Raw genomic sequence first — 19,008 nt, forward strand, 5'->3', positions numbered from 1 at the left:
ATGTTTGCAAGTTGATCAGCCTCTCTATTCTGCTTGACCTGTGCTGGTTCTTGGATGTCTTTGTTAAGTATGAAATTTATCTGTAAGGGTGGGTTTTGTTTGCACTGTACAAAAATGTTTATCAAACTAATCCCACCATGCACTTTGGCACAGTGTCGTTGTCACATCATTTTCAGTAGTTGGGATTTGTCCACACTAAGCAGGACATCATTAAGCGAATATATACTTCACACAACAGAAAATACGCTTTCCATGTTGCTCTTTAAAGAGGTTTTAGATGGTGAGTCATAGCATGAGGTAACGATAATGGACCTCACCTTAATTTTCATTGTTGATGGCAAAAAACAGGCGATCTCCTTCTGCATTCGGTCAGCTATGCCTGGGTACATGCTGGTGCCACCAGATAGCACAGTGTTGGCAAACAGATCCTTGCGGATATCTGCATCACACAACATGATGGAATTGTATATCATTTCATGGATTCCACAACTCTCCATTCCTGCCGCGAAGCAATCAACAGATCAGTACAGAACATACTAACAAGAGTAGGATAAAGGTCCAATCGTACTACCCCCCAACACAAATTCAAATGCATTAATATGCCCATGAAATAATTTTTCAAGTAATGTTTTCCCATTTGGACTATTAACTGCAATGCTTTCATCACATTTAAATGAATTTTAAGTACAAGGCAGTACCTTTGCTGTTTTGCCTAAAGGTTCTAGTGCAGAGCATGGAAAACTCTTTTTTTAATCTTTTATTAAGTTTATTGTAGAGATACAAAACATGAGTTATACAAGCCATCATATATCCAAGAAGTTATAATACAGGGAGTGTAAGTATAAAATATGGTTAATGTCTGAATTGTAATATCATCTGGGTAGGACAGTGAAGAGTGAGAAAAGGAAAAGAGGAGAGAGGAGGGTAACAATGAGGTGTGAAGGAATTGACTGACTGAAGTTATACCAATGGTCTTTAAATGTATCAATTGTAGTCAGAGACTGTAGGTTTAATTTGTGGTGCAAAGTTAAATCAGTAGATTGTTAAGTTGGTTTTGATCGACTGACGTATGCATCTTGCTTAGAGCAAAGTGTTTGATTATATGGAACTCCCACATGCTCCTTGAATGCGCAAGGTCACACGTATCAAGTCTAACATACCCACCATGTATGTTGTGAGAGCTTATTCGCACCCATGGAAGGGCCATTGGCCAATCAGATGGCTGGAACAGCGGGCAAGAATATACATTCTCAGCCCGCTGTTCCAGCCACCTGAGACCCATCCCCAGGTGGCGCCATATCTTTTAAAAAAAATGCATGTGGCGAGGCAAAAGTATGCCTCTCCCTGTTGCCTCCCCATGTCCCCCTTGCCCAAAAACAACAAGCCCCTCCCCATCTCCTACCCACCTTCCAACTTACCTGTGGGACTGGCGCTTTGAGCTCCAGTCCTTGCACGCCTTTCCGATCCCACCCGCCACCATAGAAATGTAAAGGGCACCTATTGCCTTTTTACCTATGGGGCGGCCATCTTTTTTCCTTTTCTTTTTGCCTTCCCCCGGGAGATTGGCTGCATAAGCAGACAATCTCCAGAGGGTGCAACAAAACGCACATTCGCACCCCGGATGAACCCTGGGGTGCGAATGTCTCTCACCCCCACGGCAGGGTGCAGACATGGCCGGTAACGGCACACAGCCCTCGCTACCATGGCTTGGGCTGGCAGGCCATTGCCACCCATGTCCACACCAGCCCAAGGGGTTTATATTCTTTCAGCTACACATTATTGATTTGACTGCTCTGGCCACCAAGAGGTCCAATGAAAGAGGGACTCTTGAAGGTCGAGTAATTCTGCGAAGTCAGATACAAATGCCCCTAAACAAGCGGCTTGCATATCCATTGTAAAGTATTGCTGGAAAATGTTGCTGATTTCTTTCTCTATAAAGATCATTGGTGCTCTAAGAAATGCTATATATATATAAAGGGAAAACGTGTGCAGTGAAGTGATTTTAACTCTTTTTTTTGCTGTTGTGCTACACCAGTGCTGCTGGGAGGAGAATCCCCTCCATGTGGCTGCCCTGACTTCCTCATAGTTGCTAGGGTTGTTGTCAATCAGGCACATGCAAAGGCAGAGGCTTTCATATCTGTCCCACATTCTTTCCTTATCAGAATATGGTGTTTGTAAGTAAAGAATCGGCCCCTCTGCCAGTGCGTGACCTTATTTACCAGAATGTCCCTTGGTTCTCTTTGACTAATAGCCAACTTGGGGACATTAAGTAAATAAAAGAAGGACCTATGCTTGCAAAAGTTGGAAGGAGCCTGCCTACTAATCCTGTCTAGCTCTTGAATGATTCTAACTGGCCTAATCGGCGGGTTGTTAAGCTCATTGGCATTGATCACCCTCGTGATCTGGTCCGTGGTGCTACATATGCGATGTTGATTAGAAGCTGTTTCCACCCTATTTATGGGCTGTGGTACAGTTGCCCCCTCTCTCTTTCTTTGCCATTCATGCCCGACCTCAATCCCTCAATGGAGGCTTTAATAATATTGAGTTCTCAGTGAAGTGCCCTATGATCAGCTTTTACCTCTGTGACAATGTAATGTAAGTGTTTACACCCTTCACATTGGGCAGCCTTTGCCTGTGTTGAATTGTGTCTGTTACCATACTCCGGGCTACCCACCAAGGGGCTAAACCTGTTCTGTGTGGGGACACCCGGTAACATTTCTGGGGAGAAGCTAACTCGGTCCGGTGTCTCAGGTTCACCCACAACACCGGCCAGTCTGTCTCTGCCTCCCCTCCCCCAGTTTGGATCCATTAAATTCTATTGGAATAGTATACCTTCTGCCACCACTTTGTATGGGGAGGTTCGGGACCTCATGCCCAGCAAGAATTAAACCCACATTTGCAAGCACTGAAAGGGGGACCTTTGCACCCTTTAAATCGCCCAGAGCCTGCCTCCTCATGTCAGCGTGGAGATCTAGGGTTTGGCCAGCAGTCTACCTGCAGTACTTTCATCACTAACGGTGGGTGCTGCCCCCATAAGTACGATCTCCCCCTTATCTTCTATAGCGCAATTCGAAATTGGGTGACCACACTCTTTGCCCTTGCTACCTCTTTTACAGTAGTGAGGCAAATTCATGAATCATTGCGCTTGCTTCCTCTATGTGATTTGTGAGCATGGCTGCTCTCTTCCCAGCCTGGCCAGTTGGAGGTGACTTAGTTGTCTTTGTTTTCGTCATATTTGCAGAGCTCGGAAGACAGCAGCCTTATTACGCTTATTAAACGCTTACCCTATGCACGTTGCAATCATAAAACGGAAAGCCCCTCGGCGATTTAAGCGGCTGGAAAAAAACAACCTTGAGTAGTGGTTAAGAAATTCTAAAACCAGAATAAAACTAAGAAAGACAATACATACAATAAACACTGATTCAAGAATACAAAATATAACTCCACATTAAAAACAAACGTCCAGTGCTGATAGCTACTGTAATCGGTAATCAGGATGCAAAGAGACACTGTAGATTTCACCTAATCCAAGTTCACCTACTCAGACATCAACTAACTATTTTTTTCTTCGAATTAGCAGGTACATTTAAAAACATAGATGGTGTGGGATAAGGGGATAGGATAAGGTGGTGGAAGTGGGCAGGGCACTCCCCCCTCATGATAAAAACATAATATGAAGGAAAAAAAATAGATGCCACACCTCTACCCCCTGCCCAACTCCTTTTCTCCCTAATGCTCCCCCTTTCACAGCTCCTCGCCCTCATTACCATTACCGCCCACCTTCTAAGTGCCACAGTTGCACCGAAATCCTAGCCACACTGTCCAGGCCTGTTAATCTCGCTCCAGTCGCAATTTAGCCTTCCGCAACCAATGCCCAAACGGCAGGCGAAGCCGCGCTCCGAAGGCCAGTCGCCAGGAACCACAATCCTCTCTGCAAGTCTCTGCAGCTCGCAGCTGCCACTCCCCACTGTGCCCCCCTCCGCCACGCCCGAGTTGGTAGTAGGGAAGCCACCTACACTTCAGCATGAGTCTTCCCCCACACTACCCTTGTAGTACCACAGAGGCCCTCTCCCCACCCCACACGATCAGTGCGACATCTATCAGGAGGCTTGCTCCCCTCAGTACACGCACATGCCCTCAAATACTTAGCACGCTGCAGATAGAGCTCACCAGTCGCAACCTTAGGTTATGCGTCAGACTCCAGCATTCCAAAAGGATAGATCTGCTTTCGCCCACGCTCACCAAGGCGCTCACCCCACCCAACTCAACTACTGAGATGCCCAATACACTTATGCACATTGTACAGGCTACCACTGCCGCTAAACTGCCCATATTTGTCTCCTCAAGTGCAACACTGTCCTCCCTGCCGCTCACTGTTACCACCACACCCACATATGTAGTGGCTGCTAACACAGTATGTCCCACTGTCATAACCACGCCCAATGGCACCACCTCACTTTCACTTGATGCTGCTGCATTTAATATAAGCCCAATTGCAACCATAATGCCCTCTGTGACCACCATCCCTACATGTGGCTATGCAGGCGCCACTATATGCCCCACCAGTATATGCCCCACCACTACCTTTCTACCCACTTGCCCCACCTTGCCTATCACACGCACAGCTCACTCCTCCACTCAGCCCCATCCCACTTACTGCCACTCATAGTGGCACCCCACCCCTCCACCCCATGCACACCACCCTTAATTGTGCCCTCATTAAAGCACGTTCCCTTCCAGCATTTGGCCATCACAGAAACTTGGCTCCATGAAGCCTCCGGTCCAGCCATAGCACTTGTTCTTCCCAGCGGTTACACCATCTTCCGACAAGATCACCTGCATTCCAAGGGTGGTGGGGTAGCCCTCATAGCCAAGGAATCCATAGCTATTAGGAAGTTCGACAAATCAGTCACAAGCAACTGTGACTTCCTAGCTCTCAAACTCAACACCTCCCACATTTACAACATCACACTAAACATCGTTTACCTCCCCCCTCATCCACTAGCAGACTTCCACTCAACCCTCACACACCTCCTCTCTGACAACCTAAAGACCTCCACCAAGGTCATCCTGGCAGGGGACCTCAACCTAGGGCTCCGCGACCCTAATGACACTCCAGCGAAATCCCTCGCTATAGCTGTGGAAACCCTAGGTATCAAACACTTCATCTCTGATCCCACAGACATCAAAGGCTGTACGCTAGACTGGCTATCACACCACAACTGCCCACCTGTCATCAGTGCAAATACCCCCCTCCCCTGGACCGACCACCACCATATCCAATTCACCCTCTCCCCACCCAAACATCAGAAACGGCCCGCATACCGCTCCCCTCCTGCTCCGCCAGAAGCTCCCGCCTTCTCACCAAAGAGAGACTACTACCCTACCTACTAGTCCCAGCCTTAAGTACCCCTTTCTCTAACGACCCGAACACACTAGCACTCTCCTTTAACACTACCCCAACTGAGGCAGTAGAGGCCATTGCCCCTCTAGTCGCCCGGAAAGCCAAACCCACCAAACATTCCGACACATGGTTCTCCCCGGAACCTCGAGACCTCCGGTCCAAGAAATGGGCAGCCCTAGCTACCTGGCAAACCAATCACCTGGACTCAGCCAGACACAAGTTCAATGAACTCTCCAAGCAGTACAAAAAAGCCATCATCCAGGCCAAATCCAACTCCTTCAACACTAGAATTGCTAACGCTCACTCAGATTCTAAAGACATTTTCACCATCTTCAGGGAATTGGAATCCCCTGCTACCCCTCCCCAGGCCATCTCCAAAGATGAAGCCTGGTGCTCGGACATACAATCAGCCATGCTAAAAAAATGAGACACCCTGCACACCAGAAATCTAGCCAACTTACACCCCCCTAACACTCCCACAGCCCCTCATACTTCCGTCCCTACGCATGGGGCCCCCAACACACTGCTCTTCTCATTCGGGAACGTCAACAAAACAGAAGTCATCTCGCTCATGAAGAACATTAAACATCCATGTGCAAAGGGGATATCTGTCCGGCCACCCATATCAAAGACTGTGCAGACACGCTCACACCTTTCCTCCCCGCGTTCATCAATGCCTCCTTTGCGTCAGGTTCCGTTCCACCTAGCCTTAAGGAAGCATGGGTACGCCCCCTCCTAAAGAAAACCTCACTCGACCCTAACAACCCTAACAACTACAGACCGATTACCACAGTCCCCTTCCTATTAAAAATCCTTGACAAAGCAGCCTACCTACAAGTCCACCTCTTCCTGGAATCCAACCACATCCTAAGCTCCCGCCAGTCTGGCTTCCGCCCCGGCCACAGAACCGTAACTGCTGTACTTGACATCAAAAACCAAATCAATGACATTAGAGACAAAGCAAACCTGCTCGACTCCTCCTCTTAGACCTCTCGGCCGCATTCGACCTGGTGGACCATAAGCTACTCTGCCAACACCTCTCCGTCTCAGCACACTTCTCAGCCAATGCCATCACTTGGATCACCTCCTTCCTCCAAGGCAGAGCCATGCAAGTTTTCTCTGACCAAGCCTCAGGAAAACCAGCAACCATCCATTGCAGAGTGCCTCTGGGTTCTTGCATATCCCCCACACTATACAACATCTTCGGCAGGCTCCTCTTCAACATACTTGACTCGCTCGGAATCATGTACACCAACTATGCCGTCGATACTCAAATACTCAACTACTTCTGTTAGGACCTACCGACACTCTAAAAAAACTTGACCACCGTTACTCATCCTTCAACATTGACAACACTTGGTGTTTATCTAGATGTCAACTTATCCATGACTGGACAAGTTAGCGCCATTGCCTCCTCCGCAGCCTATTACACCAATCTCCTAAATGCAGCATGGCCACTCCTCTCCTCCTCTAAGTGTCAGACTAGTGCCAGAGCCCTTATTGGTTCAAGATTGGATTACTGCAACGTTCTTTTTTCGGGCAGCTCAACAAAAAACCTTGACACACTTCAAACAATCAAAAAGAACGCCCTATGCGCCGCCCTAGGCATCCCAAAAAGGGAACACATCTCCGCAGCCAGACGACAAGCCCACTGGCTACCTGTTCGCGAACGTGTCATCTTTAAAACACTCGCCATCACCCATAAGTGTATTTACCACTCAACCCCGCCCTACCTATCCCAGAGAGTTAACAAACCCCTCTCCTCCAGACCTACCAGAACACCCTACTCCAACCTGTTGATTGTGCCCAAAGTTAAACGTGCCTTCATAGCTGCTTGGCAATGGAACTCCATTCCACTCACCATCAGATCTGAACCCTCAAAACTAGGCTCTTCACCTAAGCGCTTATGTACTCAGCAGTGCCTTCAGGCGAGGTCGATGTGCCGCACTTTGAATACCAAAACATATGTAATATATATCTGTATTATTTTCTATGCCACTATATGCTATAGTGCAGCCATATCGCCCTATGTACACCCACATATCTTTCACTGTAACTAAATAGTTTTCTTGTAACAGCGCCACGATGCCTCTAGGCTGTTTGTGTGCTTTATAAATGCAAATAAATAAAATAAATAAATAAGATGATTTCTCCTTTAGGTGAAGTGGATTCGGTGAAATCACGGATATCCATATCAATGTATCAGTGTATCAATGCAATGCAACATCGCTGTTACTATCACTTATTACTATAAAGTGCTTAGTGCCTATAATGACAAATTTAAATATAAAACAAAACAAAAAGAGAACTGACCTTGTTTTAACCAGAAAACGTGTGCAAATATGCGGATTAGCAATAATTAAAATCCATGCTCTCTCGGATCAACAGAAATGTGCAGCAAATCTATAAGTCTAAAAATCACAAAACAGGGAGGGAGGCACACAAGCTGCTTGAGGGGCATCCATAGTCTGTCACCCCCCTCGCTCCCATGTGAAACTGTCTCTTGCATACCGTTCAAAAGAAGGCAATGAACGCAGAGAAGACAATCCAGGCACAGTGAGACGGCCAATGATGGTGCTGACTAAATCAGTTGAAAAGAATAATAGCTTCACTTTCCAATGCTCAAGGAGAGACAGGACACTATGTGGCCATCTATGTGTGGTCTAGCCAGTCAGTCAAAGATGCAATTAAGGGTATGAAATCCCTTCAGTTTCTTACTGGCACAGGCACACAGACTATATTGATGGATAGAGCTATACGGCATAGGCTGATAGCAATGACTGGAGCAGGAGTCCTAGAAGTTGTCCTTAGATGTTGCTGAATACAGGTACGCAGCAGCACTCTTTCCTTAGGTTGTCCACTGGCCATGGCTTGAAACAGCCGAGAATCTTGCTGCTCAGATTCTTCAATGGGAACGGCCTGATTCAACCACAAAATGAATGAAAACGTGAAGCAGTCCTAGAAACATCCACACCCAAAACCAAGAGAGAACTTCGTGCCTTACTAGGACTAACCGGCTATTATAGAAAGTTTATACCTAATTATTCTAGTTTAGCAGCTAACCTGATAGACAAATGAAAGAATGAGCAACCACAGAAGCTACTCTGGGATAAGGAGAATGTACTTTACAATGAACCCGTCCTTAAGATGCCAGACTTCAATATAGAGTTTCTGTTACAAACAGATGCATCTAAGGTCAGTTGGGGCGCTGTATTTTCACAAGAATACGATGGAGTCAAACATCCCATATTATACGCAAGCCGAAAACCTTTCCCCGAGAGAAACATCTTATGTTATGGTTGAACTTGAAGCCTTGACTATAAAATGGGCTGTCATGCACTTCAGATACCACTTGACTGGCAGAAAATTTAGATTGATTATGGATCACTCTCCGCTAACCTGGATGAGTTTCCGAAAAGACACCAATGCCACAGTAATGAGATGGTTCTTGAACTTATAACCTTTCTGTCTTTCTGCTGAACATCGAAAAGGTCAAGAACAGGGTAATGTTGATTTCTTAAGCCGCTTTACTATTAGTCAAGAAGGGGAAGCTACAAACATAAGGGGAAGGGTATGTGATGAATTGAGGGCATTTGTCCCTTCTCCCCAAGTGGGAGTCCCAACCCGTGAGGCTAGGGAGGTGAGCAAGCGAAGTGAATGTATACAAATAAAAAGGTGGGCAAATTAATAAAACGCTGTAGTAGTTAGATACTTGGGAGCTAACTACCCCACGAAGACCGTCCTGAAGAAGGTGGTACCATGCAAACAGTCTCCGAAACCGGTAGACATACATGTAGTGATGGCTATGAAAGATTTGCCACATTCTACGTAACATCAGTTAGATTGAATAGTTACAATACTGTCCGACTAACTGATCAGTCTTCAAATATACAGCTGTTAGCTTTTTTGTTTTTTTCCTTTTTTAGAACGATTGTTTTAATCAGGTTAAAACACCCGGGGTATAGGCTATTAAAATAGAATTTTGCCACAAATACCTTACTAGGTGTTCTACCCTGTCGTGCTCCTCCTCTTTGAGGACACCTGCGGTGTGTGCAGTGTGTTCTCGTGTCTTGACAGAGGACTTTACTTGTGGAACTGCAGTCTGTCTACAGTGATTATTCTTTGGAAGAGAGGGGCTGGACTTAAAACCCTCTATCCTCGCGGAGCACGTGGTGTGTTCTCGTGTTCCTGGTGTGCCCGCGGCGCCCGTGGAGCTCCTGTCCAACTCAGCTCAGTTCTGCAGGTAACATAATAAACACACTGTACACTCTGCTTTTACCTCTGTGTTGTCTACCATTAAACAACCAGCGCGATTATACAAAAAATGTGCAATTGGATATTTGCCCTCTGCCGCCAAACAACACAACAATCTCACCTCATTAACAATCATCTAATCCAAGGAGATTCAGCTTTGCCGAGCTTCTGTTGTTACGCCGTTATGACACATGCCTGATAGCTCGCTCAGTCTCTCGATCCTACTGGCTGTCAGGAGTGTGGCCATAGCCCTTTGCCTGTTATTTGATCGAGACTTCTCGGCGAGAACGAAAGTTCATTGGGCCTCATTCCGAGGTTCGCGTTAAATATCTGACTTTACCGGCATGGCGGAAATACCGTATCCGCGTTGGTAGCAGGGCGTAATTAGCACCATATTCCGACCTCGCGGGCACGAGCTTTCCGCCATGCCGGTAAACCCCCTAGCGCCATACCGGTAAAGGGCGCGTCAAACCCCTTACCGACAACAACCGAGACGTAACTAACACCATAGCCCTCCACGTAGTGCGTAAATAGCGGTGCCCGTAATTAACGATGACCGCAAATTACGGGCACCGGTAAAAACCGTAGACGGAAATTGCGTCATCGAACAGGAACGGGAAGCATCATGGCCGCCATCTTTAAAATCACAATCCATTGCAATCCATTGCAATCCTCTCCATACAGGACTCGTGGGCATATTGTGATAGGCAAAATAGACTCCAGAGACCAGCATCATGCCAAAAGCATTAAAAAAGGGTGCTGCGCGCATCAGGAAGGAGAAATTCACCCAGGATGAGCTCCAGGTACTCGTTGATACTCTGCATGAACATCAGCAGCGACATGCGCAGGCCCACCATCCTCAGGAAGAAGGAGATATGGGAGCTGGTCTCGCAGAGGGTGAGCGCTGTCGGAAACACCCCCCGCAGCACGACGCATTGCCGCAAACGCTGGGATGACCTCCGTCTGAGGGTGCGGGCCATCCTCTCAGCAAACCGCAATCTGGCCCTAGAGACAAGAGGAGGCCCAGCCTCACCCATAAAAATGATGCCCTGGGAGGAAACATGTGCGGAGATGATGGGCACAGAAGACATCGAAGGTGTCGGCGATATGGATTGCGGTGATCCTTCATCAGCTGACGCAGGTGAGTGCCATGAGTGTAAACAGTACATGCATCCCTAAGGCAAGTCATCGCCAAGGGCTGGTCAAGCAGTCACATCATGTTTGGGTAAACCCCCCCCCGCCTCCAATGATGCCCTAATAACTGGGACCCAGGATGATGTCAGGTGCAAGGCTGACACCCATATTGGGCATGCCACACAAAAAGCTGGTCAATGTCAGTCACCACAGTACTCCGCCAACATGAGTGACCCTGCCGACAGTATGCTTTTCCCATCCAAGCAAAGATCACAGTCCCACTCAGCACCCAAATGTCACCAAAACGCTGCTATCCCATCGTAATACCATTGTCTGGAAGTAATTCTGACCCCCAGATCATTGCTCATGCCGTCTCTCTCTTGCCCCCCACAGGCACCGGTCATGAAAGTGAGGACCAGGAAGGCCCCCGGACAAGTACCTCCCGGGGCACAGGCAGGGGACAGCGCACACCTGCAAGCAGGAAGAAGGCACATGCCACACCACCTGCCCCAGCAACCCCCATGGAGGGTACACAACCCCCATCCGCGGCCCTGGACATGCCTGCAGTTCTGCGGGACACATGCCCCACACTGCACCATGAGGAATCGAGTGCGTCAGGGGAGAATGCTGCCATGTGCATCCTCGATGTGCCAGGCAGCACATTACCAAACACCATTGACAACGTGGAGGAGCCCAATGACTATGTACAGAGCCCAGACACTCCCTCGTACAGCCAAGTTGCCCATAGCGACCCTGGGTCGAGTGACGGCCCGGGATCACAGGCGAAGGGGATACACCTGTCTGTCATGAGCCCACTCCCCCTGCAGGAAGTCCTGAAAGTCCTGCAGGCACAACAACACGAAGCCTGCCGACCACATCGCCCACATCGGCTGCAGAAACAGTGCGCTGCCAGCACCTCACGGGCATGATAGAGGAGTTTCTCCGGGACAACCGGGAATCAGGGTTGGTGCTTCATAATGACCTTCAGGCTCTGGGCGAGATCATCAGTACCAGCCCAAACCGCATCTGTGAGATGCTTGGCAGGATTGCTGATGCCCTGGAGGCAGCACCCCCCAGACCACAGCCCCAGCAGGAGGTGCCACCTTCCCAGAGCTCCTCCACGCAGACCAGCCCGGTCCGTAGGTCACTGCGCACGATGCGCCGGAATGGAAGGGATGCCCCAGGCTCTGGCAGTGCCCATTGACCGTGCAGCCACACACATGTGGCCAATGCTGCACTGATGGGAACATTGTGGGGTTGTTGTCGGGGGAGGGTGAGGGGGTTGAGGGTGTGTGTGGGAGTTGGGGGGAGGGTGAGGGGGGTGAGGGTGTGTGTGGGAGTTGGGGGGGAGGGGGAGGGGGGTGAGGGTGAAGGATCTGTTGTACACGTTTGGACATCATCATACAATACACAGTTTAGTCTATCCTACAATACAGAGTGGACATTCATTATTGTGCATGTGTCTTTTAATGTCTCACAGTGCTTGTAGTACATGTATCCCCACACCCAGTGCCCAATGCCCTGTCATCCTCACCCCCTCAGCTGACTTGTGATTCAGAAATATTGCTCGATCAATGCTTGTCGCACGGAACGTCCCTCCCGTGCATCGGCACCGTGTTGCTGTTCTGCCATTCCTTCCTCCACCTCCTCCTCCTCCTCATCTGGTGGTAGCAGTCCCACGTCAGGGGGCAGTGGCACGTTCCGATGGATGCACATGTTGTGCAGCATTACACATGCCATGGTGATCTTGGACACCTTCTCGTGGCTGTAGATGAGGGCCCCACCTGACCGGCTGGGGCAACGGAATCGTGCCTTCAGAAGGCCGAAGGCCTGCTCTATGACCACCCGTGTACGGGTATGAGATCTATTATAGTCCTCCTGGTGCCTGTTTTGGGGGTTGCGGACCGGGGTCATGAGCCACGGTTTCAAAGGGTAGCCAGCATCACCTGCATGAGAGTGGAATGAAGGTAAGTGTTAGTACATTCATGGTGGAGAACTGTGCTAGTCTTACATTGCAGCGGGTGATGACTGGCCATGCACACATGTCCCTGGATACAGTCAACCCATTACTGGTCCGGCCATGTGTGCTGGCCAATGGAATGATGGAGGGGGTAGCTTCTCCCTGATGGGTCATGGTGCGCACTCATGTCTTGTTGCATGTGCATCGTTTATGCATGCAGCAGTGTTGGACTGCATTAATTGATGACTTGCGTAAGACCTGCTGTAAGGGTGTGTTGGTAGTAGTTGGTAGCACACCCTTCATTCAGCACTGATCCCTATCATGGTGATTGGCAGCTATCCTATGGAGGTGCCGAACCAGTCACACGCAGTAGGATCCCTGTTAGACTAACCTCTATGCACTCCCATGGATGACTGTCCTTTGTGTTGAGATGCAGGAGTCAGCGACATGGTGGTATTGCACTGCATGGTGCACGATGATCTTACGGTGTGTAAGGTCCACCGATGTGTGGTGCATGTGTCGTGGTCTTTGGCCAGGGTAACTGTTTGTCAAGTACCATTAGGTGTTGGCTCGTATTCACAACTGTGTGGTTAGGTGGTAATGTGGCGTGCCACTTGTCATGGGGCACAGTGTTTTGTGAGGTGCACAACGTACAATGGCGTTGACATTCCCTCCCGGGTGGAGTATGCACCCCCCCCCACTTTCCCTCCCGGGTGGAGTATGCATGCCCCCCACCCCCCACTTTCCCTCCCGGGTGGAGTATGCATCCCCCCCCCACTTTCCCTCCCGGGTGGAGTATGCATCGCCCCCACCCCCTTTCACAGTGGGGTATGCTGACAACCTACTCAGAGCCCCAATGCACTGCCATGGCCCATTACGGTTACTCACCAACCAGCCAGGTACGTTGTCCGGCATGTCGGTCCATGTAGCGTGGTAGTGTTGAGTTCCGCAGGACCAAGGAGTCATGAGTTGATCCGGGGTACCGAGCATTGCATTGTGTGATGGCTTTACTGGCATTACACACCATCTGGACGTTGATGGAGTGGTATTGCTTGCGGTTGTGATACGGCACCTCCATGGCATGTGGAACCACCAATTCTACGTGGGTGCAGTCGAGGGCACCTATGCAATTTGGCATGCCTGCAAGTGCATGGAAGGCAGCTTTGGTATCATATATCTCCTGTGGAGTCCGGGGGAGGCATATGTAGTCCCTTCTGTGCTTGAGGAGGGCATCCAGCACTTGGTTGAGTATCCGGGAAAATATTGGCTGTGAAATGCCATGCATGTGCCCCACTGTATGCTGGTAGGTGCCTGTGGCAAGGACGTGGAGCACGGACACTACCTTTAGTAGAGGGGGGATGGCAGTGCTGATTTCTATGAGGCTCACTATGTCGGTATGTATCAGGGCCACTATGGTGGTTATGGTGTCCCAGCCAAGCCGGTACAGGGTGTGGATCTGCTCTGGTGTGAGGTTGAAGGGGGTGGCTCTGATGCGGGGAATTGGGGGCTGCTGGCGTGGTAATGGTGGCTGCACCGGTAGGGCATGCTGGCCCTGTCTCACCCTCCTTCTCCTCCTGTGTATCCTCTGTGGTGGGGGCTGTGGTTGCTGTGGTTGCTGTTGTTTCTGTTGTCGTAGTTGCTGCCTTGCAAGCAGGGCCTCCAGCTCCAGGAATGCTGCTACAATTGGTATCATCTTGGTGTGGGAGGGGGTGAGGTGTGTGGGTGTGCTCCTTTTGTGCTGTGCCAGACTGTATTGCCTCCACCTGTGCTGATTGGGTGCACCTGTTCCTCTTCCAAACACTGATCAGGGTTGTTAACACCTTCCCCGTGATGCCGGTATTAACGCCATGGCGGTAAGGTACTTTGCGCCCTTGTGGAGGTCGATATTTCCGTGTTCGCTTTGCTTGGAATCGGAGATGGTTTACGCCTTCCCGTTATTTCCGCGATGGTGTGTCGGGCGCGCGACACTGTTCCGCTATTTATTGGTGGCGTAAATAACGGTGTGGCGGGTCAGAATGGCCCGTAACGGTAAAGGAAGTCGTTATTCCTTTACCGGCCTCGTTTTTCCCTTAACGCCGGACTCGGAATGACCCCCATAGTCGTCGTAAAAACGTAGCTGCCCACACGAAGAAACCATATGGCCTTCACTCAGGAAAACAGGCAACAGCTGCTTCAACCCCTCCGGCTGAGAATGTAAGTGACAACTGTGTACCCGTTAAAGATGTGCAGGAGCCACTAAAGGGGCCTCTAGACGCTTACTTTCCCCCAAAATCATCCGTGCAGGGGCAGGAAGCAGATAACAAAGAACCCACTAAATCACTATTAGAAGTGGATAAAAGCTACCACCCCCTGGATTTGGACTATGACTCCCTATTGCAACTCTGCTATGCTTTACAGGATAATTCAACTTACCCTACAGAGGTGCGAGGGAGAGAAGATTCCAATATCATAGCCCCCATGGGTGAGATAAGGGTGGAGAGTGAGACTGGTAACTCTAACTCAAATCCATCTCAAGAGTCTCCGGAACTCTCCGGGCCCTGTGGACCCGATAATGCCTGTGATGATGCCAGGGACAGCATCGCGGAGCCCCCCACTGGCACCTTACATCCCCTCTTGGGACCCTGGGACTCCTCGTTGCCCCTTGTTGCCCCTTTCTGCCCCTCCCGACTCTCCATTACTCCTAATATGCTATATGAGTCTGTGACGGGTCCCTCTGGCTCTACACAGGAGGAGTATTCTGCCGCTGTCGACGGAAAACACAAAGAAAAATGGAGGAGGCAGCACGGTAACCGCTGCAGGGTCCTCACCAACTTGTTCCCCTCCCCCTGGGAAAGGGGAGGGTACGGGGGCGGAACAGCGCCAAAAGCACCCCAAAGCCCGCGAAGGGCAGAACAAAGGAAAGGGCAAAGCCCGCGCAGGGCAAAACAAAGGAAAGGGGCGGAGCGAGCCTCTTTATAACCAGGAGGGTCCTACAGCAGAGACATCCAGCTCCTGCAGTAGGACCCTGCAGACACGCCGTGCCGTGAGGAAGGATTCCGTTTGTTGGATTTTGTTCGTGTGGGATTTCATGGTCAGAGCCTTGTCCGGACGGACTGCTGCCTTCCAGGAGCCGCGCCAGCTGAATCGCCGCAGAGAGCAGCTCGAGCCAGCCAGGGACGGCAACGGGGACCGGCGCGAGCAGCAAGAGGTGCACGGCGGACCAGGAAGCAGCACGGCTTTGGGTAGCTGTAGCTCGGCGCGGCGAGGGACAAGGAAGAGGCGACGTCCTAAACCTACAACACGCAGGCAAGGGATCAGCTGACTGCGGGTCACGGGACCAGAAGGAGGAGGCAACCCGGAAGAGGAGATCAGGAAGCCGGAAGGTAGAAGAGTGAGCGCCGGCGGGTGAAGTAGCTGCGAGGACCTTCCCGAAGCCGCAGCCCCGCCAGTAGGACCCTGACCGCACGAGCGGGCATCCGCTGGGGGTTTTGTTTGAACCCGCACCGCACAAGCTGACAGAAGGAGGCGGGTGCATCAGAGCGGGCAGGCGCTCCGGAGCAAAGGGCGGCACCGCTCGGCTCGGCATCACACTAGGCTGCTTGGGGGGAACAGCTGGGAAGTAGGCCAGCTCCTGACTAACAAGCAGCCAGGCGCCTGCACACCGCTCCATACCACCCCTTCCCCAACTCCCAGGAGGGTCTGGGGACCAATGGACAGCCAGCAAAGGGGTGTTAAGGGACTAAGGAGCAGACAGTGAACTAAGGTGCGCAACAACAGGGCACCAAGTGGGGAAAGCAGTCGGGCAGCTTGCCCAGCAACATACATCTAGGCAATGGAGCTGGCAGCTTTCTTGGAGATGGCCTGGGTTGCGGCAGCGATGCATGGGCCAGACTGGATGACAACAATGATGGCTCAACCTGGCCAGAAGCGCCCAGGGCCCAGTCAGGTGGTGGATAGCTTGCCACTCATGTTTCAGGACAGCGCCAGCGAGGGGACACTGGTGGAGGTGGAGATACACGGCGTAGATGAAGAAGAAGAAGAAGAGGAGGTCCAGGAGAGGAAGAGAAGGAGGACATTGACGGCGAAAGCCAAAGCAAACAAGGAGCAGGCCAGCGCCACCAAGAAACCGCGAGGGAAAGGGAGGGCGCAGGAGGATGCAGCCTTAACGACTCCTACACCTGCTGAGGCTCCAGGGAACCGTGGGGTCCACCCAGCACTCCTGCAACCAGAACGGTGGACGTAGCTGTGGAAGGAACCACATCCCTGGAGATGGTGAAAGGTATGTTCATGGAATGAATGCAAGCATGGGGAAAGAATGGGCAAGTGCCAAATGTAACTACTAATGCAGGTGTGTTGGAAGGAATGGGGAATAGTGTTGGAGCATTATCTCAGCAAGGGATGTCTCAGGGCTTTGGAGGGCCTCTGGGTGGCATGGGTCAGGCTTGGTCCCCGGTGGGGGGGATAAGTCAATTGCCTCAAAGGAGCGGGATTCCACCGGGGGGATTTTTGTCGGTCGGCCTGCCTAGCGCGGCCCCAGCCAGGGGGGTCAGTCAGCAGTCTCAGGTTGCCGCCGCAGCAGGGACACAAGGGACAAGATTGGTGGGGTCAAGAGCCCGGGGCTCCCAACATCAGTGGAGGGGCACAGCTGCCGGTACCGGTGGCCCTAACAGGGGCACAGGTGGGACAAGGTTGGTGGGGGCTGGGGCCTGGGGCTGGCATGTTAGGAGTGCAGAGCCCAGCACAGCCTCCAGCAGCAGGTCCAAGCAACTTTGGGCCAGGGGGAGGCTGGGGGCAGGTGACCCAGTATGGAAGGCCAATGCCGGGGTTCGCACCAGTGCGGGCAACAGTCAATTCTCTGGTATGGCATATGCCATGGGTCACTAAGGAGAGGTTGTGGAGGAAAGAGTTTGTGGAGATCTTTGACTTACTAGGGATTGTACCAGTGGGAGGGGGTTTGAAAGAACTGTCCGAGAATGAGAATGAGAAGAGGGACAGGGAGAGTGCCAAGGTGGAGCACTCCATTAACAATTGGCTCAAAGCATTTAAGATGTACATGTCATTGATGTTGGAAAAGTATCCACAGGATGCCCTAGCAATGATAGCCTATGAACAGTATGTTCACAATCTGTACCTGATGTAAAGACCGGTAGGGGGTGTCTGTACTTCTGCTCTCTATATGGTAGAGGAGAGGCACAGAAGACCCCAGCCAAGATTCTCTATTACGGTAGCAATGGACGAGCAATCAAGGCCTAGCTTCTCAGGAGGTGATGCAGGCTGGTTCTTAAGTACAGTGTATTCCCCAAGCCCCCACAAAAGAATGTCCACACACTGTATTACTGAAAGCACAGTCTTTATATAATTAATTCAAAGGTTATGTACACTTATCACAATAACGCACCTTGTGCTCAGGAAAATCAATAATGGTAAATATCTACAATTCTAAAGTGGTACCACTAATATTAGACCTCATTAAAGTGCATCCACAAAAATGTCACACAGATCAATAAGTGAAACCAGCAATAGAGAGAAGAGAGAAAATAAGGTGGTTGAACAATAGGCAAAATACTGGCCCCTAACACTAGACACAGTTCTGTGTGGAGATCCCCCCACCTGGGCAACCTGTAAAAGAAAGAGATCTGACACAAGCCCAGTCCATATGTTGTTCAATAGTCTTATTCTCTCCTACAATGTTTTTACCCCCCCAATGTACCTGGTGGAGTCGAGTCCTTCGAAGAGGCGTCGACGGATCCTTCTTGAGCGACCCCCTTTCAAGCGGGAGTCACGGATCGTCGAGAGGCGTCGAGAAACGTCGAAGAACTCGGGGTTCGGCGACGGGGAATCGACGGCCCTTCTTGAATGCCTTCCCTTTCAAGCGGGAGGCACGGGGCGTCGAACGTCCGTCGACAAACGAGGTAGAACGATGTCGAAGAGGCGGCAGCTTCGTCCGAGCGGTGCTCGTCGGCGTCGGGGCGTCGGCGTCCTGCAAGGCGGAGGTTTGCGGGGCACCTCGATGACAATAGTTCTGGACCGCAAAGATTGTAGAGACGGAAGCCCAGCAAGGGCGTCGGGTCGTCCGAGTCTTTGAGGTCGTTGGGTGGCGGGAAACCCACCGGCAGGTTTCTCCTCGGCGCGTTGGTCGTCCTCGACTTTCTCCGGCAGGATAAGCGGTCGATGATGCGGTCGAGAGAGTCCTTCGATTGAATGTTCTTAGGCAAAGGAGCGGACGGCTCCGGTCATCGGCGGCACGGCGTCAAGTGGTTCCCACGGCCGGGCAACA

At 50.8% G+C, this 19,008-nt stretch overlaps 1 protein-coding gene across 4 annotated transcripts in view; it reads right to left on the reverse strand.

Moving 5' to 3' along the window:
• The window catches only part of LOC138567383 (actin, cytoplasmic 1-like), a 516,752-nt gene that overhangs the window by 129,657 nt on the left and 368,087 nt on the right, over positions 1-19,008 (reverse strand). For 3 of the 4 annotated variants that reach the window (XM_069645544.1, XM_069645546.1, XM_069645547.1), the window contains one exon: positions 318-499. In XM_069645544.1, coding sequence (XP_069501645.1) covers positions 318-499 — 182 coding nt within the window. The remainder of the gene's footprint in view (positions 1-317; positions 500-19,008) is intronic. The other variant, XM_069645545.1, reaches the window with a different exon arrangement.

Source organism: Ambystoma mexicanum, chromosome 2p (assembly GCF_040938575.1).
Source record: "Ambystoma mexicanum isolate Mex_15411 chromosome 2p, UKY_AmexF1_1, whole genome shotgun sequence".
Classification (NCBI taxonomy): Eukaryota; Metazoa; Chordata; class Amphibia; order Caudata; family Ambystomatidae; genus Ambystoma; species Ambystoma mexicanum.